At 48.7% G+C, this 27,874-nt stretch overlaps 1 protein-coding gene across 1 annotated transcript in view; it reads right to left on the minus strand.

The window, feature by feature from the left end:
* Window positions 1-27,874, minus strand: part of DDC (dopa decarboxylase) — a 55,881-nt gene that overhangs the window by 13,979 nt on the left and 14,028 nt on the right. Inside the window, exons 2-6 of the mRNA XM_029233560.1 lie at window positions 22,394-22,622; window positions 20,154-20,267; window positions 17,937-18,056; window positions 9,561-9,695; window positions 7,601-7,744 (exon numbers count right to left, since the gene is read on the minus strand). Coding sequence (XP_029089393.1) covers window positions 7,601-7,744; window positions 9,561-9,695; window positions 17,937-18,056; window positions 20,154-20,267; window positions 22,394-22,594 — 714 coding nt within the window. The 5' untranslated portion in view covers window positions 22,595-22,622. The remainder of the gene's footprint in view (window positions 1-7,600; window positions 7,745-9,560; window positions 9,696-17,936; window positions 18,057-20,153; window positions 20,268-22,393; window positions 22,623-27,874) is intronic.

Raw genomic sequence — 27,874 nt, forward strand, 5'->3', positions numbered from 1 at the left:
AGGGGAGGAGGGGGAGGGGAGGAGGGGGAGGGGAGGAGGGGGAGGGGAGGAGGGGGAGGGGGAGGGGCGGGCCCTGCGTGCTTGGTGTTCTAGTGGCTGTGGGTCAGCTTGCCCTCACTCTCAGACACCACTTTCAAGCCCGGCACCTGCTCCGCTCCGGGCTCTGATTACCCCAGCTCAGCTCAGTGATGCTAACCTGATTTCAGGTGATCTGCAGGGGCCTAATCACATTTGTGCAGGGGGAGACGGGCGGGGCCTGTGTGGGCGCCCCATCTCTGAGAGCCCGGGGCGGTCCTGCTACTCCCGCTGTCCCCTCCCCTCCTTCTCCTCTGCCGTCCTCACCATGGGCCCGATCTGCTCTAATACAAGCCCTGCAGGCTCCGCCCTCCCCCTCGGGCCTGACCTTAGCAAGTCAGGAAGGCAAACCATCGAGATGAGAAAGGGAACTTTATTACAAGCCACAGCGAGTTTGTGGAGGGGCAGTGATTCTGATTTCCCTGTTCAAATCTGCCCAACGTACCCCTGATCTGAGCAGCGGGTCTTGACTTTGAAGGGGCTGCAGCCTCTTTGTGAAATCATGAAGGAGGTGGGCAGGGCTTGTGGGCTCCGAGTGGCTGGTTTGCTTAGGAAAGCCTCACTTGCCTTTCAGACCTCCAGAAACTGGCTAGACCTCCAGGGTCAGCAAGCTCCCTAAGACATCGAGGCATTAGGGTCCGCAACTCAGGGTTGGGCACAGAGTTACGCATGTGCAGAATGATAACCAGCACGCGTTCGTTTCAATGGGAATAAGCGAGCCACATGTCAAAGCTCAAGCTACCCTCCTGCCCGACCCAGGCGGACTTCTCTCTGCAGCTTCACAGGCCCTTGACTGCCCCTTTAAGATAACAGCCAGCTGCATCTCCTCCTGTATCCTATGATCTTTCACATCTCTGTGCCTTACAGTACTGTTTTCTCTCACAAGACAGGCACGTGCCCGCACGTCCTCCAGGACACTGGGCTTATGTGTTACCTCTTAGCAAAGGCTTCACTGACACCCCCTACGAAACTCATTGTACCCTCTACCCCTTGTCCACATGCATAGAGTCCTCATCAGATAAGATCAGGGATACATCTGTCTCCCTCCAGGAACATCACAGGAGGAAAGGGACCACGCCTCTCCACAGATGCCCAGGGCTGGTACAGGAAGTGCTCTAGGGAAACAGGCACGTTACGCAGGTCAGACTATGAGTTCTGATGAATTGTGAAACCCTCTGCTCTGAATCACAGGACTTCGAACACAGCTCACATTTACCTTGGCGCAAACGACTGTTCCCTTAATGTCTCCACTTGAGCAAATAAGATCCTTGAGGCCCACCCCCCTTAATCTCAGCACCCACAGGCCCAGTACGTGGAGGGTGTTCATTTGTCAAACAAGTGAATGACTGAGTGAATTAACATGAATTGTTGCCTGTTCCATCACCAGAAGCTTTGAAATGCGATCAGTGGAAGTATCTGGCACCTGCTGCTCCTAAGGCCATGAACTTGTCACCTTTTGCATGAGAGAGCCCACCATGGAGATCGTAAAACGTAGTCGATGGAAGTGTAGATGCCTCTTAAAGGACACACACAGAATGTTCCAACAGAGGTCTTGGCCACCCTGAAGAGCTCACAAATGACGCTTATTTCAAACTCCTCGTAAACACAAAGGCACAGAGTAGCAGCCAAAGTGAAACACGGCACTACCTCTGAAGTCCCACCACAAGATTATGAGAGTGTGGACAAGAATGTCACCTGCCACATCAGTAAACAAAGGATGTTGTGGCCATCACGCCATCAGCACTGCAGCCTCCCCCAGCTGTGCACCCTGAAGGAATTCAGGATGGAGAAAAGCCGAGACAGTTAAGGTGCATATCAAAGGAATGACTTCACTGAGCCCAGACTCTTGCATCTTCCCATACATAGAAAAGCGTTAAATTCAAAACCAGATGTTTAAAGTACAGTCGATACAATCTCTTCTAGAAAAATAGAAGAGGAAGGAACCACTTCTCCAGTCTTTTTATGAAGCCAGTGTTACCCTAACATCAAAACCAGAACAAGACTATAAAAAAGGAAAGCTACAAACCAATATTACTCATGACCAGAGAAGCAAAAATCCTAAAAATATTAGTAACTGGAATCCAGCAATATATAAAAGGAATTACACGCTATGAACAAGTGAGATTTATTCCAAGAATGCAAGGCTGGTTTAATATTTGACATTCAATGTAACCCGCCTTGCTAACAGACTAAAGAAGAAAACCACATGACCATATCAATCAATGTAGAAAAATCATCTGACAAAATTCAACACGAATTTATGATAAAAATTCTCAGAACTCTAGGAATAGAGAAAAACTTTCTTAACCTGGCAATGAACACCTACCAAAACCTAAAGATAACATCTTAATGGTGAAAAACTAAATACATTTCACTTAACATTGGGAACAAGGTAAGAATGCCCAGTCTCATCCCTGCTCTACAAATAGTACTGGAAGTTCTATCCAGTGCAAAAAGGCAAGAAGAAGAAATAAAAGGCATACAGGTCATAAAGGAAGAAGTAAAACTGTACCTATTTGCATATAGCATGATTATCTAGACAGAAAACCCCCAAGAAATCCATTAAAAAAAAACCCTCTTAGTTTAGCAGGGTTACAGGATACAAGATCAACATACAAAAATTAATTCTATTTCTATAAGCTACAATAAACACATGGACATCAAAATTAAACATTCAATACCATTTATAGTTGTTCAAAAATAATTCTGTATGTATAAATCTAGCAAAACATGTACAGTCTTATGTGATGAAAGAAATTAAAGGAGATTTAAATAAACGAAGAGATATATCATGTTCATGGCTTGAAAGACAACATAGTAAAGATTTTAATTACCATATAGGGCAAAGGGAAAGTCTCAAGAGAAATTTTAAAAATATTTTTAACTCAATGAAAATGAAAATACAACTTATCAAAATTTGTGGAATGCAGTGAAAATAATGCTTAGAGGGAAATTTATAGCATGAAATGCATACATATACTAGAGAAGAAAGGAAATTTTAAATCCATAATGTAAGCTTCCACCTTAGGAAACTAGAAAACAAAGAGCAAATTAAGTCCAAAGGAACTAAAAGAAAAGAAATAATAAGAATTAGAGTAGACATCAGTGAAATTAGGAACAGGAAATCAATAGAGAGAATCAACGAAACCAAATGCCGGTACTTTGAAAAGATTGATAAAATTGATAAACATCTAACTAGGTTAACTAAGAAAAAAGAGAGGACACAAATTATTAATATTAGAAATAAAAGAAGGACCATCACTACTGATCTCATGGATGGTAAAAGGGTAGTACAAGAATATTATGAGTAACTTTATGCCCACAAATTTGAAAACCTGAATGAAATGGATCAATTCCTTGAAAGATGTAATCTACAAAAACTCACATAAAGAAAAATAGATCCTCTCAATAGGCCTATACCGTGGCTTGAACATTTCTGTTCCCCCCTCACCTCCGCAAAACCCTTGAAACCAGAGTTGTTTGTATTAGGAGGCTGGGCCTTTGGCAGGTGCTTAGGTCATGAGGGTGGGGCCCTTGAGAACAGGATTGGTGCTCCTGTAAAAGACACCACACAGAGCTCCCTTGCCCCTTCTTCCATGTAAGGACATGGCAAGAAGTCAGCTGTCTGCACCAAGGAGAGGGTCCTCACCAGAGCCCACCCTGGCACCCTGATCTCAGACTTCCTTCCTCCAGAACTGTGGGAAATAAATTTCTGTTGTTTATAAGGCACCTAGTCTGTGGTATTTTATTACAGCAGCCTGAACAGACTAAGATGGCCTATATCTATTAAAGAAATAAAGTCAGTAAACTAAAAGCCTTCCATAACAGAAAGCAGCAGGCCCAGTTTTGTTCACTGGTAAAATCTACCAAATATTTAAGAAAGGAATTAAACTAGATATAGAAAACAAACTAGGGCTTCCCTGGTGGAGCGGTGGTTAAGAATCCACTTGCCAATGCAGGGGACCTGGGTTCGAGCCCTGGCCCGGGAAGATCTCACATGCCGCGGAGCAACCAAGCCCGTGCGCCACAGCTACTGAGCCTGCGCTCTAGAGCCCGTGAGCCACAACTACTGAGCCTGCGTGCCACAACTACTGAAGCCCGCACGCCTAGAGCCCATGCTCCGCAACAAGAGAAGCCGCCGCAATGAGAAGCCCGCGGCACCGCAACAAAGAGTAGCCCCCACTAGCGGCAAGTAGAGAAAGCTCGCATGCAGCAACGAAGATCCAATGCAGCCCAAAATAAATAAATTCATTAATTTTTAAAAAAAAAAGAAAAAAGAAAACAAGCTAGTGGTTACCAGTGGGGAGAGGGAAGGGGGAGGGGCAGGATAGGGGTAGGGTATTAAGAGATAAAAACTACTATGTATAAAATAGATAAGCAACAAGGATATATTGTACACAGGGAATTATACGCATTATATGGTAATAAATTTTAATGGAATTAACCCGTAAAAATGCTGAATCACTATGTTGTACAACTGAAACTAATATAATACTGTAACTCAGCTATATTTCAGTTTAAAAAAAAAAGAAATTAAACAAACTCTCTACAATCTCTTCCAGAAAATTGAAGAAAAGGGAATGTTCCCTAACTCATTCTGTAAGGCCAGACTTACTCTAGTTCCAAAATCAGATAAAGACATTACAAGAAAGAACTGTAGACAAATATCTCATGGATATAGATGTGAAAATTCTCAACAAAATATTAGCAAATTGAATTCAATAATATATAAAAAATAATAAGCAGGTGGGATTTATTCTAGGTATGCATGGCTGATTCAGCATTGAAAATCAATTAATATGACCTATCATATCAAAAGGCTAAACAAGAAAAAAATCACACAATCACATCAATAGGTACAGAAAAAGTATTTGACAAAATCCAGCATCCATTTATAATAAAAAATTCTTAGCGAATTTAGGATTAGAGTGGAATTTCCTCAACTTGATAAAGAATATCTATTAAAAACCTGAGAGCACACTTAACAGTGAGAACCTACAGGATTTCCTGATAAGATCAGAAACGAGGCAAGGATATTTGCTTTCACCACTCCTATTCAACACGATGCTGGGAATTCTACCTATTACAGTAAGACAAGAAAAGGGACTAAAAGATATACAGATTGGGAGGGAAAAATGAAGCTACCTTGGTTTGAAGATGACATGGTTGTCTATATAGATATCCTACCCCCTCACCCCCCAAAAAAACCAAAATCAAAATCAAACCCAAAATCTCCTGAAACTAATAAGCAATTATAAGAAGATACAGAATAAAGGATAATATACAAAAGTCAATTGCTTTCTTATATTCCAGCAATGAAAAATTTGCATTTGAAATTAGAAACACAATACCATGTACATTAACACCAAACTAGAGATAGAGAGAGAGAGAGAGAGAGAGAGAGAGAGAGGGAGAAATGCTTAGGTAAAAATCTAACAAAATATGTATGAGATCTATATGAGGAAAACTATAAAATTCTGAGGAAAGAAGTAAAAAAAAAATCTAAATAAATGGACAAATATTCTATGTACATGGATAGGAAGATTCAGTATTGTCAAGATTTCGGTACTTCCTAACTTGATCTATAAACTTCCATCCAAAATTCCAGCCAATCATGTTATGGCTATTGACAAACCAAGTCTAAAGTATATAAAGAGAAGCAAAAGACCCAGAATATCCAACACAATATATATGTATATATTTTGCCACGTGGCTTGCGGGATCTTAGTTCCCCAACCAGGGATTGAACCGGGCCCTGGGCCCTGGCAGTGAAATTGCCGAGTTCTAACCACTGGACCACCAGGGAATTCCCTACCCAACGCAGCACTGAGGGAGAAGAACAAAGTCAGAGGACTGACACTACCTGACTTCAAGTCTTACTATAAAGCTACTGCAATTCAAGGCAGTGTAAAATTGGGGAAAGAATAGACCAACAGATCAATGGAACAGAATAGAGAGCCCAGAAATAGACACACACAAATATGGTCACCTGATCTTTGACAAAGGAGCAAAGGCAATTTAATGGGGAGAGGATAGACTTTTCAACAAATGGTACTAGAACAACTGGACATCCACATGCAAAAAAAAAAAATGGATTTGGACACAGACACTACACCTTTTACAGAAACCAGAGCAAAATGGATCAGAGACCTAAATGTAAAACTATAAAACTCCTAGAAGATAACACTGGAGAAGATCTAGAACATCTTGGGTTTTGTGATGAGTGTTTAGGTACCAATGACATATTCCATGAAAATAAAATTGATGAGATGGACTTCATTAAAAATAAAAACTTATTCTTTGTGATAGATACTTCAGAGAATGAAAGGACAGGTCACTGACTTGGAAAAAACATTTGCAAATCATACCTTTTGATAAAGCACTGGTGTCCAAAATATACAAAGAAATCTTAAAACTCAACAATCTGAATCTTGTTGATGTCTCCACAGTTATTTGTTTATGCTCCTGATTCCTCTGGGAATTCCTCGAATCAGGATCAAATTGTGTATAAAATCATACCCTCTGTGCCTCTCCCAGCCTACATGTTAGATATTCAATAAAGGGCGCTAAATTTGAATCGCTCAAAACAATTTTTTGGATAAAAAAGCTTGTCTCAAAGATTAACTCTTAAAAAGTAGTGGAAGTTATTACTACATGGCCCCTTGAGTCTGTTGAACCTAGACTGCTCTACAACTAGGAAATACCCAGATACTGACAGGTGTGGCTCAGAGCATGGAATCCTGGGTACACAGGAGAATCTGGAAATTGCTGTGAAGTGTCTCCAACGCCTGGTCCCATCCCCAGAGAGGCTGGAGCGAGGTCTGGGCATCAGCATTCTTTACAGCTCCCCAGATGACCCCAAAGTGCATCCAGATGACCTCACGGGGCTAGTGCCACAATCACAGCCTTTCAGCTGCCATCACACCTGACGTCCCAGTCCAGACACCGGCTGATGCCATGATCACACCAGGCATGACAGCTCCCAGCCTCCAGTTGTAACAGCAACTGTTTCTTCCCCACTGGAAAAAGCCCATCCGTGCACAAGAAAACTAGCTGCTATTTGGCTAGTTAGATGTTTTAATTATATCCTATTTATGTGTATTTTAATTAGTCACTGCTTGCTTGCAATACACCTCTCGCAAAGGACGCCTCTTAGCATCTACTGAGGACACCAATCTAGGTGGGAAGTGTGTTTTATTTTTAATTCGGCTCACTCCGATGTCCGTCACGCATCTACCATGTCAAGGGGCCACCCTATGGCGTCATTTTTAACAGGAAGCAGAAGCAAGCCTTCTCGGCTTCGCAGCATCCTTCAGGCTGGGTTCTCTGGTGTTACTCGTTTCTGAGATTCACACAAATGGAAGGAAAAATAAATGGAGTTTTGCTCCAGCCACCCTCAAGGAGAGGCGGGCTGACCTGAGTACCACCTGGCGTGTGACCACCGCGGCAGCCTGGAAAGTGGCCCTGCCACCGCGGGCCCACCCCTGCAGGGCCCAGACACCCCCGTGGAGCCACACAAACTTACGAAGAATGGAATCAGGCCCTCGGCCTTGTCTCTCTCCAGGGCCTCCTGCAGGGCGGAAGCTCGCATGGCGAACTTGCCATCGGAAGGGATCGCTTTTAATTTCACTCCACCAATCAAGCCGGCTCTTTCCACCGAGGAGTGTGCCTGCAAGAGAGCGCAGGGGTAGAGTCTGCAGCAGCTCACAGCCCTCCTGCCCCCCACCTTCCGGCCTGGAGCTGTTTCAGGTCCTGAGGAATCTGCTTCCCAGTTTAATGATTCAGACACTTAGAGCAGCGAGAAGTGCTCGGCAGTACTGGGGGTGTTTTCATCCATTGGTTTGAATTCTAGTGAAGCAGTGAATGCCCATTTGAAAGCATAGTTGGGATAATGACACGTAATGGTGTGTCCTTAATAAGGGCACTCAATAAGCTCCGGTTCCTACTCTTTCCCTCTGAGGCTCTAAAATCGTCTGTGAAACGTAAGACAATTCTCGGAAGTAGTTCTCCTCGTGGTTTGTGTGTCCTCTTTAACCTCAGGTGAGGAGTGAGGTGATCAGGTTATTAATTTACAACCAGCACCTTGACCCCGTGCTCCCGGGGGCTAAGGCTCTCCTGAAGTGTAGATTCCATTCAGGAGGAGGTGACAGGCGGTGACTGTCTCAGAGGCCACATCCTTGCTTTTGCTCCTTCGCTGCCCATTCTGCTTCCCTAACTCCTACAGGATTCCCCGGAAAGCACCACTGAATAAACAGTGAACCCCTAAAGCCTCGCATAAGGTCCCGCTCCTGGGGAACCTGCCTGAGAGCTGAGGAAGAATTGCGTCCTAGAGCCCATGGCCGTCCAGTGGATGTAAGGAACCCACCTGACTGCCATCACCTAGGATGGTACTAGCCATGCACCATCCTTGGGAGAATCTAGAAGCATCACAAATCACTTCTGTAGGGTGAAATTCCCTCATGGAAACCCTATTGGGAAAGGCTACACCCTAACGTTCATAGCAACTTATCCCAGCCTAGGTTCACTGAACACCTACACGTGCATTTTCTTCAAGTCTCCTCGTGTCTTTCTGGGAAACCAGGGAGATAGAAATAGAAGTGAATAGTTTTCTTGATGTGCAGGGAGCTCTAGTGCCTAGAGTTAGAATACACACAGAGACAGTACTCCTGATTAAGCATCAAAATATAGGTGTTGTGTTGATTTCCGGCTACACGTATTTATTAACTAGAACAAAGTTGTCACAGTTGAAATGCCTGGCTTAAGAAATTTGTTACAAATATGTCAGCAGAGCTAAATCAGCTATTCCTTGTGGAACCAAATCCTTCAGTGGTACCACTTTTCAGTGCCCCCTTGACTACACTTTCACTCATGGAGCTACTGCTCAATGCTCTTTCCTCCTGTTCCTTCTCACACAATTCGGTTTTGTTTTTGTTTTGAACCGTTTTTAAGTGGGCTGGTCACTGGAATTGACCACATGCTAGATGCCCCGATTTGCAGAGTTCTCGAAACCTTACAAAGCACCACTGTATCCTCCATCTTAGTTTAGCCACCAGCTGGCAGAGCTGCATTATCAGGGGACAGGCGCTTTGGGCCCTGTTTGATGGTTAAAAATAATGGCTCAGAGAATTGACGTCATGAGCCTGAGATCACAGAATTTGAAACAGCAGAGCTGGGATGCGAGCCCAGGTCTCTGAGCCCACGTCCCACATGAGTCTCCACAGCTCTGCTCTGAAGGCAGCCAGATGACCTCAACACGAGCAGGTGCAAGTGGGGTCACGGTGACCTCATGGTACATTTATTTTCTTTTCAACTTGATCTACTAAGTTCCTACCTGCAGCCCACACCTTGTCTTTAGCATAGGTCTCCCTGGGGAACTGTTCTTGGATTGGAAATGATGCTGCACAGCTTGGTTGGGTTTTGACTTGCTACCACACCAATCATTCTGCCCTGTGAGGCTCCATGGGGCTCCGGGCAACCACACCCACCTGGTCAGATGCGTAGGCCACCAGCTTCTCCATGATGGTGGCCTGTGTCAGCCCCGGGGAGGCAGCCTGCAGGCATCGTGTCACTTTGGTCCGAGCGGCCAGCAGGGCCACCAGGGTGGCTTCACTGGCACTTCCCTAAATCAAAGAAAAGGTCAAAATGGGCTTCCAAGTACAGCCAGGGAATCATCTTAAACTTGGGAGATGGAATTTGGGGTCCCCATATTTTCTTAAAAGATGCATCTGAAATTGCCAAGTTCACTCTCCTTTCAACGGGAAAAGGCTGCACACCTGTGACTGCCCCTGCAGCTCTTATTATCAATTCAACGTTGCTCTATCTGTTTTTCATAAGATAACCTCCCGCATGTTTGAGCACTCAGCGCGTACCAGGCATCACTGGGCCCACTTCACAGGCACTTTCCCGCGGACGCCTCCTGGTCTACCCAGGAGGTGCTGGCCCATTTCCCCGGGAAGAGGAGGAGATGGGGCCCAGGGCACAGCTCTCAGCCCAGCTCTGTGTGCACAGCAACGTGGACAGATAAATCTGTATGTTTCTATAAATGGGATTCCTCTTCTTTGAGACTCAAAAATTGCCTTGCAGGATTTTCCTCAGTCACTGATGGTACAGGCTGAAGTGTGTCCCCCAAAATTTCATACGTTGAAGCCCTAACTCCTAGTACCTCAGGACATGACCATATTTGGAGACAAGATCTATAAAGGGGTCACTAAGTTAGAGGGTCCCTGATCCAGCCTGGCTGATGTCCTTGTAAGAAGAGGAGCTGAGGACGTGCACACACACACACACACACACACACACACACACGCACGCAGGAGAGGCCACATGAGGACACAGGGAGGAGATGCCCGCCTGCCAGCCAAGGGCAGAGGCCTCCGGGAAATCAGCCCTGTTGCCACCTCGACCTCAGACGTCCAGCCTCCGGACTGTGAGACAATCAATGTCTGTTGTTTAAGCTGCCCCGTCTGTGGTTGTTCGTTGCGGTAGCCTTAGCAAGCTAACACAACGAATGTCGACAACTTATTTTGGCGAAGTAGTCAAGAAGGATGCAAAATTCACTCTTCTGAGGGTGGGAGGAGGTGAAAGAGAATATGGATTCAGCACCCATCGTGTTAGCCCAGCTAATTTGCAAAATAATCCCATTTTTAAATTTTATCATCTTAGGGTGGGAAACTATGCTCAGAGAGGGTAACTTGCCCTAAATCAGCAGCTAGGGAGTGGGATGGTTAGGAGTGAGCCCACATCTGCCCGGCGGGAACCTCCCCACATTTATAATCAACTTTCCTGTTCCCCCTGCTCTTGATCACGGAATCTTAGTAAATCCTGGAAGAAACCAGGAGCTGAACAGTATTACCACTAGAAAGAAAAAATTTTAAAGGTAGAGTTTTGTTGACTATGAGGTTTATAAGATTTTAGGGGAGGGGGGCGGAGACAAGATGGCGGTGTGGGAAGATGCAGAGTTCACGTCTCCCCACAACTAGGGTGGATGCTGGTGGGGGACCCCGACGCCCACGGAGATGGGCAGAACCCCCAAGGGAACCAGTAGCACGTGGGGGGACTGAGGGGGGGAGGAGAAGTGGAGGCTGGACAAGACCAGTGCCCCTGAGGGGTGGCTGAGAGGGGGGAGGGGTTCCCATGCCTGGAGGGACCCTTGCGGGGGCTCAGATCAGGGGGGAGTGCACCCAACTTTTTCCCTGCCTAATCGGCCGGGGAAGTCTGCTTGGCTCTCGGACCAGGTTCTACGCCCTCAGAGGTCCCCTCCGGGCTGGGTTGGTCCTGGGGATGTAGGAGGGAGGCCAGAGAGAACAGGAGAGGCAGGCGGGAGGGGCCCACCAGTAGAGGAGCGGAGGGCGTTTGCCCCGCCCACTCGGACTCAGGGAGCCTGCTGAGCTCCCAGGCTGCTGCCCCGCCCTCCAAAGCCCCCTCCATGCCATGTGGGTCCTGGGGGCATAGGAGGGAGGCCAGGAAGATCAGGAGAGGCAGGTGGGAGGGGCCCTCCGGGACCGGAGGAACAGGAGAGGAGTGGAGGGTGATTGCCATGTCCACTCGAACACAGCAAGCCTGCTGGGCTCCCAGGTGGGGTCCCCCGCCCTCTGAGAACAGAGGCTGGAGGAACGTCTGAGCCCCTTCTGTTCTGTTGAGCCTAAGCCCCCATCCCCCCGGCCTTTTCCAGCCCTGTGGGTCCTAAGCATAGGCCCCGCCCACTGCCCAAACTTCGCCCTTGCTTTGGCCCCGCCCTCCACAGCCAAGGCCTTTTCCACCTTTTATTCTCCTCTTTTTTACTATTATGGTTCTGTTTTAGCTTCAGTTGTTTCATCTATATTTTTATTTTTAATTTTTTCTAACATACCTGTTAGTTTCCTAGTCTAATTTTATTTTTTACTTTATCATTCTCCTCTCTTTTTTTTTTTTTTTTGGCCACCCTTACACAGCTTGTGGGATCTTGGTTCACAAGCCAGGGGTCGGGCTGAAGCTCCTGCGGTGGGAGCTCTGAGTCCAAACCACTGGACTAAAAGGGAACGTCAGACCCCAATGAATATTCATCAGAGTGAGGTCTCCAGGAGGTCCTCATCTCAGCACCAAGACACAGCTCCACCCAGCAGCCTGCAAAATGCAGTGTTGGAAGCCTCAGGCCAAACAACCAGTAAGACAGGAACACAGCCCCACTCATAAAAAAAAGGAAAAAAAATGAGACAGCAAAAAAAATATGCCACAGATGAAGGAGCAAGGTAAAAACCTACAAGACCAAAAAAATGAAGAGGAAATAGGCAATCCACCTGAAAAAGAATTCAGAGTAATGATAGTAAAGATGACCCATGGGCTTCCCTGGTGGCGCAGTGGTTGGGAGTCCGCCTGCCGATGCAGGGGACACAGGTTCGTGCCCCGGTCTGGGAGGATCCCACATGCCGCGGAGCGGCTGGGCCCGTGAGCCATGGCCGCTGGGCCTGCGTGTCCGGAGCCTGTGCTCCGCAACGGGAGAGGCCACAGCAGTGAGAGGCCCATGTACCGCAAATAAATAAATTAATAATAAAAAAAAAGTAAAGAGAATGTGATTATATTAATATATATTTTTCAGCCTTAACAAAAAAAGGGGAAGCCTTGTCATGGATAAACCTGGAACATGGATCAACCTAGAGGGCATTACGCTAAGTGAAATAAGCTAGACAGAGCAAAACAAATACCACATGGTATCACATATATGTGGAATTAAAAAATATTAAAAAAAATATTAACAGGGATAGTTATAGCTGAAAGGGTCATTACACACTTCTAAAGGAAGTTTCACTAAATGTAGTCAGCATTAAGGAGATGTGTTGACAAGAAGAACTGAAAATAAAACTCAAAACAAACAAACAAAAAATTGCCCAGTGAAAAAGTCGTCAGCCAGGCATCCATAAGTCTCATGGCTCGGGGACCGGGACAGGAGAACGAGCCGGTCTCCAGGCCTCTGTGGGAAGCAGATCTGGGCCGAGGTAGGGGCAGGGGCATTCTTGCTCCGAGGACAGTAATGATACCTTTGCTTTCCTGCCTCAGACAAAGGTTGCCATGGCAAAGCCGCTAGGAGGCAGAAAGAAATACGGTGAGCGCGGCCGCTCGGCTGTGAATGCTGCGAGCAGAAATGTCCTTTCATCTTCTGGGTTTTCAAGTGTCACCCCATATACGGCGGGAAATGGGCTTTTCTTCCAAGAGAGCTTTCAAACCCAATTAAGAGACCATTTTCATGGTCCCGTTTGTCCAGATCAAAGGATGATTTGCCGTTTGATGCAGACGCCCGTCACGGTGCCGACGCCCAGCAGCTGTGATTACGCCTCTGAGGGGCTCCCCCCGCATCCCCGCATCCGGGCCCCCCGTCTGTCAGCAGGCTCAGGCGCTCCAGGACCTCGCAAATTACAGACAATCAGCCTTGTCAGTGGGAAGGGCGGGATTCCTGCCTCATACTGGGTGGGTGGGCTCCAAGGGGGACTCAATTGAATCCTGGGCTGAGTGATGTCAGAATTATTCCTATAACCAAATGCCGGGGCTTCTGCTATTTCTGGAAAACGGGATTGTCTTTCAAAGAAGAGATAATTTAAAGATGGAGCCCATGGCAGCATGCCCACCTCTGCACACTCACCCAAGCAAAGGGTCAGGGACAGGCTGGTGGAACGCTCGTGGGTCCAGCTCACATGTGCACCAGCCTTGCCTCTAAATAGCTCCTGCCCTTGGGTCCCATGCGTGACGTTCCTGGGCCTCGGTTTCCTCATCTATGAAAAAGGTTGTTGATAATCCAATCAAGCCTGATAAATATTTGGAGGTTGAAAAATGAGCACATTAAACACAAGAAATAAAACTAAAACACAGCCTAGCTCAGAGTGGGTGTGCAATACAAAGTAGCTATTATTATAATACACACACCTTGATTGACAGGGTAGTCGTTAAGATTTTTGAGAAGTATCAAACTAGAGGAATCAGCTTGGGCTGCTGAAAAGAATTGAACGTGAAATTATTTTAGTTATAATCTCCAGTGACCCAGAAAAACTTTTTTGTTTGATTTTGATTTTTGGTGGAGCATGTGTGGTGAATATGGACTCAACCAGGGGAGCCCCAGCAGAAAGCTGAGGATCTTCTTAGGAGATTGTTAACCTTCATCCTAAAGAGTGTCCTTTGAAATATGATTTATAAGAGTGAAAGATGTGACACAATGTATATACTGTATCTCCTATTTATATAAATTGTGACACATCATAGAAAATCATGCAATAATAATATTCTCAGAGACTATTTAAACAATGGGAAATGCTCACAATAAAATAGTAAGTAAAACATCACACAGAAAATCTGTATGATGTGTTGCATTATCCCAGTTTTGTTTGTATTATGTACACATATATGTACACACACACACACAAACACATCGGTACTAAAATGACACTGGAAGGAAGCTGCCCCTAAATGTTTCCACGTCTCTTCCATTTTTCTAATGGATGTCTAGTTTTCATAGGTAGAAAGGGGATGATACTCTTAAGTGGAATAACGGAACCAAAATTGACATCGAAGGCAATCAATTGGCAGTGTGGAAAATGGAGATGATGATGTAGAAAAAACCGTGCAAAAGTCCCCAAAAAATACATAAGAGAAAATGACAAAAAAAAAAAAAAAGAAAATGACAAAAGAAAGTTAGAAATTATGGAAGAGGTACCCAATCCGTGGAAAATGGAAGCTCCTGAAAAACAGAGTGAAGTGGCCCAGAGGCAATGACTAAAATGTCCCCAGGTGAGGGAAGAGCTGAGTCTCGGATTAATAGGGCTTCCCAGATGCTGGGGGTTGGGGTCAAGATGAACAGCACAGATAGAACAAAGTAGATCTTGGCAAAATGTGTGGAATTACAAAGAAAAAGTAAGTTTACTGCAAGGTCCAGGTTGTCATGAGCTATCAGATCACCCCCAGGCCCGGAACTGAGTCGAATAGAATTCAACACCAAGGCCCCCATCACAGCCCCTCTCTTGCTCTTACTATGGCCACTTTCTGTTCTGCCCACAGCCGGGCTCTGCTCTCCATTGGCAGTGGAGCCCCAGAGCATCAGGACCCATGTGCTGGGGACTGGAACCCCTCCCCACTGCAAGGTGAGATGCAGCTGACTGACGGGGAGCGGGTGTGGGGGGGTGGAAGGGGGCCATGTACAGCAGTCCCCTCCCTAAAGCTGGAAGCAGCTGAGAACTCAAATCTTTGTGTGTGGTATTTCCAAGGTTGCCCAGGCTGCATCACCTCTGACCAGCAGAAAACTGTCCAGGGTGGCTGAAATGTTTGCAGCTGTGAGAAAAATCATCGTTGCCGCTACGTCTAAGTCCCGTTCACAGCATCGTAGGGAAACTTCCTTACTCATGGCTGATGCTTCATTCTCATCAGCCCCACTCAGAATCGCTGATGTAGGAGGGAAAGTGCTGTAACCAAAGAGGTGAGGTAGGAGGGGACAGAGACGGTGGGGCTGATTCATATGAGGTGACACAGCAGTTATCCTCTTATCAGTCCTACTGATAAACGGATCGGTGACGCCCTCAAGCATAATCATTACGCGAGAGCATCTGTGACTGATCTTCCCAGCACAATCTGGAGCCATGATGTGATTTATCTCCACGCTGGCAGAAACCACCGGGCCCCAGTCGATCTGACAGAGGGAGAGTTCTTCTCTGGCTTCAGCGAGGACCATGCAGCAGGCCCATTTGCCCTGTTTTTCCTAGAGAATCTGCCAGTATCATCATATACATCTTCGAAGCCATCCTATAATCCTGGGAGCATTCCATAATCCCTACATGCCAGAATGACACACAGCCAACTTCATTATCAAAACCCTCCTCCTGACCGTCGCTTTTATGAATCCGAGCATGCTAGCCAGGACTCCAACTGAACCAACCTATATCATATCCCTTATGAAAAGCCTGTCTACCACTAACACCTGCCCTGTGCTGACGTGTCTCACTACCCATCATCACCTCAGGCATCCCACCATAAACATAAGAAATCTGACAAAAGATTTACTTTGAGAGAGTAAATAGGCCGTGGGTCACAGAGAACTCAGCCATGGGTCACAGCACAAGGCTTATTTATCAAAGTGCATGTCAGCATCTCTGCATCAGAATCACCTGACATGCAGGTTAGAATGCTAATTCCTGGGCCCACCTAAGACTTGTTGAATCTGAATCTGTGAGGGTAGAGGAAGACTCCCTCCCTGACCCTGAGCCGTACTGCCTGTGTTTGGGAGAATAAGGCCTCCCAAAGATGTCATGCTTTCATCCTGGAAGCTGTGACTCTCTACCTGACAAGGAATAGGGACCTTGCCAATGTGATTAATTTAAGAACCTTGACAGGAGGGGAGGGGGGATTATTTTAGATTATCTGCATGGACCTGATCTAATCTCATGCATCCTGAAACATGAAGAACCTTTCTCATCTGGGGTCAGAGGGAGAGGTGGCCATGAAAGAAGGGTCAGAGAGATGCAACACAGCCACCTTGAAGACGGAGGAGGTGCCATGGTCCAGGAATGCGGGAAACTTCTAGAAACTAGAAAAGGCAAGGACAGAACCTCCAAGCTGTCAACCCTGATTGTAGCCCAGTAAGATCCACCTCAGACTCCCGACCTACAGAACTGTAAGATAATAGGCTTGTCAGAAAATAAACGCATGGGAGTTTAAAAACCCTGGTCGGTTGAGCAGCCTCGGGCCTGGAGGCTGGGGCTCGCATCGGGTCACATTTGGCCACTCCGGCAGGTGACCTCACACTGAGGCATCCGGGCCTCAGTTCTCATCGTTGAGTGGACAGAATCACAACTGCCATGCATGACAGATTCTTAGAGAGAAGACGGTGTCTGAAAAAGGAAATTCCTTTTTCTCCAAAGTAAAGGTTGCTTTCCCTGGGAGGGCGGTGGGTTTAGGAGCATCCCTCTTCCCTACTAGAAAAGAAGAAAGCCAAGAACTCCAAGTTTTCTTAGTGGCATTTGTGCCACAGGTGTTCCACTGTGACGGTCATTGTGCGTGTCCTGTCCCCTGATGGGCCCTCTGGCACGTAGTTGCGCTCAAAGGTACATGTCAGGTGAAGAATGAATTAAATCAGCGCATAGAAAAGGCAGCATCTTTAGGTGAACGGTGGGTTCCCATAGGTGCAGCCGTTTCTAGTAGCCTCTGCCACTGAGGATGGCCCTGAGTGGCGGTCACACGGGTGTAGGCTCAAACCCTGGCTCTAGAACTTACCAGCTGGGGACCAATGGGCAAGTTCCCTGACTGCTGTGAGCCTCAGTTTCCTCACCTGTAAAATGGGAATCTTAAAATGGCCCCTAATCATAGCGTTGTGAGAACTGAGTCCAGGCCTGGGAAGTGCTCCAGCACATTGGCGGGCAATGGGGAACCACGCAAATCTCCACTGCTGTTTTTTGTTTGTTTGTTTGTTTGTTTTTTTTGCGGTACGCAGGCCTCTCACTGTTGTGGCCTCTCCCGTTGCGGAGCACAGGCTCCAGATGCGCAGGCTCAGCGGCCATGGCTCACGGACCCAGCCGCTCCGCGGCACGTGGGATCCTCCCGGACCGGGGCACGAACCCGTGTCCCCTGCATCGGCAGGCGGGCTCTCAACCACTGCGCCACCAGGGAAGCCCTCCACTGTTGTTTTCATTGCTATGCACCAGCCAAGCGATAGCCACTACTCTGCCCACCCTAAAGAGGGGCCTGGCTCGGGGATCCAAATCCAGATCCAGAGCTTTCCTAAGGCTCAGCCCTGCTTATTCTCCAGAAGAAACATGAGGACACAGGAAGCTCGAGGGCCTCTTGCCCAGGTGCTGCTGTCCGCCTTCCGGGAGCCCGCGCACCCCAGAGGTGGGACCCCCGCCCTGCCTTACCTGGATCACTCCGCCCCCTTCTCCAGCTTCTCCAGCCAAGAACACCGCAGGCAGCCGCAGCATCTTCCCCAGCCAGTCCATCATCACTGTTTCCAGCTCTGTGCACGCTGGGCTGGCAGCCTGCGGCGGGAGGTGGGGGTGAGCCGTAGGCTGGCCGCCCTCACCTTCCCGCCAGCTTGGGGTCCAGCGGAGTGACAAACAGGGAGGCTTCCTTACTCCCCTCCCTTTGATGGGTCGATTTAGCAAAAAGCTCTCAACATTTTCAAAAGGCCTATCCCTGGGTGGGAACCCCTTTGAAGGTGGGCTCTCCCATCACAGGTTTCCCGGGGAAGCAGCGGCAGAGGCTGGACTCCTGCCCCCCAGCATCCCCAAGGCATCACTGAGGATCACTGCGGGGGAACTTGGTGCTGAGAGCGGCACACATGACCTTCTGCTCCGCCCCCCGACCCCGGCGCCTGGAGAAGCATGGAAGGAGCCACCATCCCCGGGGCCCAGGTTGACCGCTGGAAGTCCAAGGTCACTGCCTGCAGGGGTTTGCATGTCTCTACATGCCTCACCCGTAGGCACGGGTCCCTGCTGACGTCACCTCTGACTCTGACGTCACCCCACGCTTCTCCAAGAGAAACCTCTAAGGGCTGGGGCCATAGCAAGGGCCCAGGTCTTGCTGAAAATCTTCCAGTGAATCCCACCCAGACTAAACTCTCCCAATCCAAGATGCTGTTCAAATGCCCCCAAAAGGTGTCAAACATGCTCTTTGACGGTGACTCGAGGAGGATGCCTGGGCAGGAAGGCAGTGACCATCGCAATGACCCGCTCCCCAGCCACGCTGGGCCCGCACAGGGAGCTCATTCAGCCACCTGTTTACAGAAGGAGCCAGAAAGGCTCCCTGGTGGACCCTGGTCTACAGTCACAGTGGGAGGAGTGAGATGGGCTGAGCAGAGGAGGTGCAGCCCCGGGACCCCCCGCAGGCCTCTGATCCTGCCTTCCACGCTCGGGGAGGAGGGGTGCGGCTTGGCCCCAGACTCCGCCGGAGGGTGGACGGACCTCCCGTCCATGTGGGTCTCACTGTGGTGGTCCGAGTGCTCTCCAGCTCCCCATGCACTGCTGGCCAGCCCCACACGGAGGGTCCCACTCCATCCTGGCCGAGCCCGGCTCCAGGCACAGGGACCTTCCTCGCTGTGCAGAACCCGGGGCTCGGCCAGCACACCTTAGAGACAGCAAGAAAACCCTCCAAGGCCCTAGACCATCAGACTGTCCTCGGGAAGGACAGACATAGTTGGAAAGATGCTATCATCACCTTGGATGGCTCTGGAGTGGCAGAGCTGAGTGGAATCTGCTGCGGTGTCTAATGTAAGGAATGTCCTTTAGGGGAGGGTGCGCTCAGCCCAGACAGAGGAAGGTCCCCGAGGCCACACTGGGTGGCCCCAGGCTGCTCTCCGCAGAGAACTGCAGCAGGACCCGGGGGTGACCCTCCGGCCCTGCTCCTTGGGGCACCGAGGCCTACCCCCCCAGCAACTGTGGACCCCAGGCTAAAGAGGAGCAGTGGGGGTTGGAAGTGGGGAGCTGGGGGCAAGGGGAAGGTGGCAGGGGCAGCGGGCAATTCTGCTCGTGCGTTCAAGAACCCACATCTCCTGCAGGCCTCAGGCAGGAGTCATGAGTCCACTCGGCTCCAAGGCACAAGCAAGTAGGCAGGCACTCTGGACCCAAAAGGCCAAGAGCAGACGCTGGCCTGGGGAGAAGTCCCAGCGTGTGGGCAGCCCTGGGGTCCTGGGCGCAGTCAGCAATCAGCCCTCCTTCCGAGCGCTCTGCATTTGGGAAGGCAGGACTCTTTCCCGTTATGCTGGGCTGGGCTCTCTCTCCGGACGGCAGACGTGGCCGAGAACAGAGGGGATGGGACGAGGGCAGAAGTGTTTCTCAAACTGCAGATTGTACAGAGATCCCTGTTCTGCTTGGGAGACATGCTGGGGCTGCAGAAGCTCCAGGGCCGTGGCTGCGGGTTGAATGCAAGCCAAGTACCTCTAAACACACCGCTGTGCAGAACCGGCTTTTGCATGTGGACATGACTCCCCCTCTCTTTCCCCAAATGCCCTCATGAGGCCCCCCCCTCCAGGGCTGGGTCCACCTCCCTCCTGCGGGGGCACCGCCACCTGCTCACCGGCTGAGTCCTGGTTGCACGTCCCCTTGCAGGACCCCCAGGGCGCCCCTGCCGACACTCACCCAGGAGAAGCCGATGCAGCCGATAGCCCCACACAGCATGTCCGCGAGCATGGCCGGGTACGAGCTGGCCGTGGGGAAGTAGGCGAAGAAGTACGGGCTGTGCCAGTGGGTCACCTGTACGGGACATGGCGGTCACTTGGGGCCAGGGAGGCCGGCCCCAGGGGCAGGGGACCCAGGGCGCTGGGTTTGCCATGGCCAACCAAGTCTCTCAAAATAACCCTGCTTTAAATCCTGGCCAGGAGCACGTGCCAGTGAGGGGTCTGCCCCTGAGGCCCCATCTCTTCCTGTTACGAGATTGTTTTTCCTGAAAGTACTCCAAAAACTAGTCTATATCCAAAAAAAAAAAAAAAAAAAGAGGTCTGATTTTTGAGGTTTCTTTAGCCGCCTTACTGCTGCCCCCTCACTCTCCCGTACAATCCCTTCCTTGCTAATGGAGCAAAGCTTCCGGGTTCCACAGTCTCCCTGCGCCCCCGTCACGGTCTGTAGTGTGTGTCCCCAAATTCCTGTGTTGAAGCCCTAACCCTGTGCGATGTGCCCGGGGCTGGGGCCTTCGGGAGGTGATGGGTAGGATGAGATGGTGAGGGTGGGCCCCCCTAACCTCACCCCCGCAGGGAGGAGAGGCCAGGATGAGAACCCCCCAGGAGGGGAATCTGCAGGAACCTTGGCCTCGGACGCCCAGCCTCAGCCCCGTGAGAAGTGGATGCGCTGTCCAAGACGCTAGCGGCGGTGTCTGCAGCCGCAAAACAGCCAGGACAGCCCGGGCGGGGCCTGACATTTAACCTCACTCCTGGGAGGGATTTGATGCTGCGCGGCTTCTTGTGTTTGCACAGACAACCTCCCGGCCGGCGAGAACCGGAATCCTGTGCTCAGCTCAGCACAAATGTCACGGGAACTCCAGGGAGGACGAGAGAGGGGAGCTGGGCTTGAGGGACTTATCAGGGAGCTGAGGCCGGAGGCCCAGTACCCCGTGGGCAGGGGCTCTGCACCCTGAGCCCCAGGTCCTGAGATCCCACGCCCCGGGGTCCTGACTGCAGATGAGAGGGTAAGGCTGAGGGTCTGGCCCTCCTGCCACAGCAGTGAACATGCTTTTAGGCGAGTCCTGGGCAGGGAACACCTCACCGTGCAAGCATGAAGCCGCAGTGCAGTTTCCCTTGAACTGGAGCTGTCTGCTCCCTTCCAAGTGACTCTTGTGGGGACAACTGTCCTGGGTCCTCCCCACTCCTGTCTGCGGCCCCTGGCACACCCCACACCGAGGCACACTGGCCTCAAAGAGGACGCAGCACCACGCAGCCCATATTCTCACGTAAAATAAAGGAAACATTTCTTCCACACGTGTGATCTCCCCTCTGCTGAACACAAAATAGTAAGAGTGTGCTTTATTTGGAGCAATTAACTTACTTGAAACCAGCCTCCAGGGGTTCACTTCCTCAACAGTCATGTGACGACTCTCTCACCTAGCAGGGTCTCAGGGTAGGGGTCTAACCTTGTAGGAGAGCAGGACCCCATGGGGCCTTCCCGGGACAGGCCCCTCCCCCATGTCCTCTGCTGTGGCTCCTCTCTGAAGTACCCAGATAACAGTATCTGATGCACATATTTCCTGAGTTATTTTACCAATGCTAAAACCCTCACCAAATGGAAAAAATTAACTACCTGATGACCATGACCACATAGCCCCCAGACCTACTGGTGCCTGAGAATTCCCATTACCTCACCATCAACCAATCAGAGAACTGTGCACTAGCTGATGACTTAACTGGGGCCTCCCCTCCCTCACCTGGTCTTAAAAATGCTCTGCTGAAACCCATCAGGGAGCTCGGGGTTTTTGAGCATTAGCTGTCCAGGACTCCTTGCTTGGCACCTGCAGTAAACTCTGCACTTTCCTTCACCACAACCTGGTGTCAGTAGATCGGCTTTACTGCATGTGGGTGAGCGGACCCAAGTTGGTTCGGTGACAAACTGCGGGGCTGGGGGGAAAGCACAGTCGCTGCCTTTGGAGCCCACACGATCTGGGTTGTAATCCTGGCTCCGTCACTTACTAGCTGTGCGACCTTAGGCTGATCACCCAACCTCTCTGGGCTTCAGTTGCCTCAGTTATAAAATAGAAATAAAAAAGTTTCTATCCAAGGAAATGGTTGTGAGGATTAGGTGAAATAATTCATATGAATTGCCTGACGCCCAGTCAGTATCAATATTAAATTAGCACTAGCCCTCCTGTTTTCCGATCTTGGACACAGGCTTACCCCTGGCATGATGATCTTCTCGACGTCCTTAATGATGTCCTCAAATGTTTCTGGCTCCTGAGGAGCAGCAGTGGGGAGCAGGGGGCGCAGGTAGCCAGGCTCCACGTCGGGGTACACCTGGCGCCCCTCGACGCCCTCCAAGTAGTCAGCCACGTAATCCACCATCTCCTTCCCTCTCCTGCGGAACTCATGTGCATTCATGGTGACCGGGCTTCCTCAGAGGCAAAACCTGCACAAAGAGAAAAGAAACCAGTCTGCAAACATGATGAGGTCTCACTTGGAGCAGGGCAGTTCCAAGCAAGCTGACAGCTGGGGCTGCCTGGGTGGAGACCCAAACACCCTGGAGTCCACCAGACCCCAAGCCAGCAGCACTCTCCTTCCTTGTCTGGATGGGGTGGAAATGACCCTGGATTTGGAGACGGCAGCAAAGTGCTTATTGTGCTATTCGCCAGCTACTCAGCTAAAGACAATGCCATGTCTCGTTTTTTTCTACCTTCATCCGTGAAATGGACCAGGGCACACATGAATGTCTATGGTCCATCCCAGCTTTAATAACAAGCCTCGGTCCAAGTCCTACCTTGCTCTCTACTAGCTGTGGGACAGAGACTCTCTGAGCCTCTCTCTTTATCTGAGAAGAGCATATGACAGTGTGCTGATCTCTCCAGAAGCTATGAAGGCAATCACGTGGCCTGAGTACAGCACTCAGACCAGGGCCCGGGCTGCACAACCCCCATCAGTGAGTCTGCTTCTATTATCTTGACTCCATCACCAGATGGAACCGCACCCCTGCATACAACCTGCCTTTCAAAACTCGCGCTTTCTTTCCTCATCACATAACAATGTACAGGTGATCCTGGTGCCCTGTGGTAGTAACATTCTATAAAGTCTCCATGAATTAGCAAACACTGGCCCTTTCCCGGGGAAATGCAAGGTTACATTCCTGTGCGTTTCTGGTCACATTTTTTTTTTTTTTGCGGTACGCGGGCCTCTCACTGCTGTGGCCTCTCCCGTTGCAGAGCACAGGCTCCGGACGCGCAGGCTCGGCGGCCATGGCTCACGGGCCCAGCCACTCTGCGGCATGTGGGATCTTCCCGGACCGGGGCACGAACCCGTGTCCCCTGCATCGGCAGGTGGACTCTAAACCACCCTGCCACCAGGGAAGCCCTCTGGTCACATTTTTGTCAATCAATCAATACATAATCTTTTTTATGTGTTTCTTGTTAAAGACACTTTATTTAATATGCACTGACTCATGAACTTCAGACTCCTGGCCAACAGCTCTCTGACTCATAAATGAAGCTTATCAGACAAACGTGATTTCTCCCTAAGGCACATCGCAGCCTTCTTGCATGCAGGACCCCTAGAAGGCACTTCAGCACTATATTTGGGGGCCATTTAAAATAGTCAAATAACCAAGAATAACACAAAAATGTGGCACTAAATAGACCCGCTTGTTGAAACAACCAGGCAGAGCATTGCCTTCTTAGATTCTGCTGGGAACAAGTGCATTTGGGCAACTCAAATGTATCATCCATGAGTGATCACGAAAGCACCACGACTACTGATGTGGGGATTATGAATGAATTGTAGCAAAGAGTGACACCTGCGTACAGAAAATCTGTGAATAATAAGCATAGACTGTATTTTCAAAACAGGAAACTTGGACAACACACAGAAAAATATTCATCAAGAATCCCACCACTCGGGCTTCCCTGGTGGCGCAGCGGTTGAGAGTCCGCCTGCCGATGCAGGGGACGCGGGCTCGTGCCCCAGTCCGGGAAGATCCCACATGCCGCGGAGCGGCTGGGCCCATGGGCTGTGGCCGTCGGGCCTGCGCGTCCGGGGCCTGTGCTCCGCAAAAGGAGGGGCCACAGCAGTGGGAGGCCCGTGTACCGCAAGGTAAAAAAAAGAAAAAAGAATCCCACCACTCAAAATTCTGGCACACACCCTTCTAGATTGTTTCTTATGTTTATGAGACAATTGTGTGCTAAGCCAGGGATGCATCTCTGAATTCCTCCCATAGTTCAAAACTTCATAAGTCAAGAGCAATTTTCCTGTGGGAGTAAGTGCTGGGGGGCGATTCTACCTCCACTGTAATTAGCATAAACGCTGATCTTGGTATCATGTTCCCAATACTTCTTCCATTGCTTCCCACTGTCTGTACTACTTTGCTTTGTTTTTGCTTTGCTTTGCTTTTTGATGATTTTAATGTTAAACACTCCAAGACAGGTTTTATTCAAGACTATTGCCATAGGGGAGGGAGACTGTCTCCCGATATCACAAGGGCCAGTGGGGATGTATAGCCGACAGGTAGGGTTAGGGAACAGATGGGACATTACTAAGAGCAGCTTGGCTGGGTGTCCAGGTGGAGGAAGGTGATCTGGACTGTATCCCAAGGGTAGAGGCTTCCTCGAGAAACCAACTTCGCATGATTCTCTGTTACAGCTGGGCTCAACTCACTGAAGTGGGGACCTACTCAGGAAGAGGGTTCATTGGAGCCTGACTGGGTTTGACCAAGGAGGGAGTCTTCATCAAAGGGAGTCAGCTTGACAGTATGTTTCCTCTCTCAGAATTCTCTCCGCTGTTCTTTGTTCAGATGTTCTCCATGAACAGCATGGAAGCCATCCCATGGAAGGTTCCAGGTTTCCTCAAGGTCAGTGACTGGACCAAACCCCCATTTCCATATTATTGTTTGGGGGTAGTGAATGCCCCGGTGACAGGGACTGGATACAATATAGGATACAATTCGAAATCATAGCAACAGCGAATGCTAAAATGACAGCATGAGAAAAACCAAAGTGAGTCTTTGAGTTTCCATTGCACCTTTGTGTTTCATAAGCTGCAGGCCAAGGAAGCTTGTCATTCAAAACATCATGCCCAGATTTTCCAAAGGCTCTTAGTGCAAAGCTATGAAGCTTTATACATACAGCTTCAGGTTTATAATTCCCTGGGTCTGCAGGCTTTGAAATGAATTTTTCATTTGGAATGACTCTGATTATGTCAAACGTCGCACATAGAGTGAAACTGGGTCTTACCTCAAATTGAAGTATTTTTAGTTGACTTGATTCAAATTCAACCAAAATTGCATCAAATGGCAGATCTTTTTGCTAGCTTGTTTTTTTCACAAAGCAATTACGAGTACATTTCCCACGTTGATAAATACTTTTCTATTGCATGATTTTTCCCGATTGCGTGGTGTTTCACAGTGCGAATGTGCTATATTCAGGATGTGCATCACTACTGTTGAACATTTACATCATTTCCGGTTCTCACCTATGTTAGTGGGAAGAGTTGGTGTAGCCCAGTGGCCAACCCTTCATGATCAAGAACTGAAAGGCTCTGCACAGCCTGACAGGGATGCCACTGCAGTAAAAACCTCATTTTCCTCAACTGAAAACAAACACCGTAATAAAGTTCTACCTCAAGTAAATTTTTTTGTGATAATTAGGTAAGCACGTGGGAATGGCTAAGGAGTAGAAGCACAAAATAAGCATTCAACACGTTAGTTGTTAGATTTTCTATAAAGCACTGAAATATACAACCTCATACTTTTATTTTTGCACACTTTATTTTCTGTTAAACTTTTCTTTAAAAAGCATTTATCTTATAATTTCTTTAGAACAAATTATTATAGAGATATGTATTTTAGCATGTTAAGATTATATGGCCAAACTTGTCCCCAGAACATATTTTTACCAAATTACTCTTCCACAGGGAGTGTGAGAGAACCCTAGTTTTATACTAGGGTTCGAGATACATATTAAGATTTGCCAGTCTGGCAGGCATTCATGATTTCATTTTACTTTGATTAATGAGGTCAAATAGTTTTCTCACACTTCTTTGTATTTCTTTTTTTATGAATTGCTTGTTAATTGCCTTCTTTTCTGCTAGGGTGTTAGATGTTTTCTTATTTAACTGCAAGAGCTCTAATATAATAAATACTTGCACCCTAAGTGTGTGATATATTTTGCAGACATTTTCCTCATTTTTATTTGACCTAGTTTTGCTTTTAATTTTATTCCGACCTGTAAGAATTTTAATTTTTATGCAGTCACATCTCAGGATCTGTTTCTTTGTGATTTGTTCCTTGCGTATGACTATTTAAAATGCCTTTTAGAGCAAGTATTCGCACGACCTCTGTTTGCCCTATTAAAGGGTAGCACCTGCACTGCACAAGCCGAAGCCTCAGGGGAGGAGCTGTGCAAAAATTAAGAAAGTTGCTTGGGTTCCTGGAGTGTCAGCTGCTTCCTTCTAATGGGAATGCAAGAGTACGATGGCCAAAACGGGATGCCTCGTGCAAAAAATAAACTGACAGACACACCAACTTGCCCCCCCAAAGAAATACTACCAAATTGTAAGATAAGACCTAATTATTATTTTCGAATCATTCTGTCATTTATTTTTCAATTCTTTCCCACAAAGACCTTTCCAGAAGGCTTTTGGTGCAAAGCCACAGAGAATCTTGTGTTCATTTTGGAGCTGTCTGATATTTCATGCCTCCAAGCTGGGCAAATATTGGCTGAAAGATGTAGATGATGATAAAGGTTACGACTGATGTCTTTCCAGGCCTTGAAACGGCGCCTGTTGACATAATCTGATTGTAGCCCCCGCCAGCAGCTACAGCCACGGTACTTTACGTGCAGCCTCTGTGGGACACGCAAGTGCCTGGTGAACCCCACCTGCTCGGGGAGGTATGAACCCCACTGCAGGCCCTTGGACCTCCTGGCTGACCTGGGGGGTCATTCATTTTTGTACTTTATCATTCCACTGACATCCTTTGCTAAGTGTTGGCTTCTCCAAGCAGAGTCCTCAACTCTTCATTTTGCTTTCTCAGGACGAATCAGACCCTGGGCCACAGTTAGCACTATGAATGTTTGCTGAATGAGGAATGAATAAATGAATGAGCGCATGAACCAGCGAATGAACGGAAAATCTTTTTGTCCTCGGAACGTTTTGTTTCTGACATATGGTATATTAGATCCTACTCTCTACCTTTAAGCCAACAGCCCATCACATACCTGCCACAAAAAAGCCACAGGGGACAATCACAGCTCAAGAACAATGGGCCCCTTCCCCAGGGAATCCTGACCCGCTCCCCGCCACCCTGGGCCTCTGGTGTTCAGTTCATGCCGACCCTCTAACCCTGCAGGCTCAGAACTGACTCGGTTTCCCCAGTCTTGGCCCCGGAAGTTCATCTTGGATTTGGGCTTCCCTCTGCTCTGGCCCCAGCAGTCCCTGTGGTCCTGGCTGGAAATATCCCCCTCTCTGGACCCCTGGAACCCTACCTTTGCCACAGGTGTTTGGCAAGAACCCAGCCCAGGCTCTAGCTGATGCTTCCCTGGCAGTGGAGGTGGTGGGACTGGTGCCCATGGCCTCAGTGCAGAGCTTGTGTGGTGACTGCACACCAGCACTGTCAGCACAGGGCCAGCCACGCCCAATGTATGAGGGTCTGAGTGAGGCCACCCCTCTGGGGGCACAGAG

Source organism: Monodon monoceros, unplaced genomic scaffold, assembly GCF_005190385.1.
Source record: "Monodon monoceros isolate NGI ecotype Baffin Bay Population unplaced genomic scaffold, NGI_Narwhal_1 Super_Scaffold_2, whole genome shotgun sequence".
NCBI classification, from domain to species: domain Eukaryota; kingdom Metazoa; phylum Chordata; class Mammalia; order Artiodactyla; family Monodontidae; genus Monodon; species Monodon monoceros.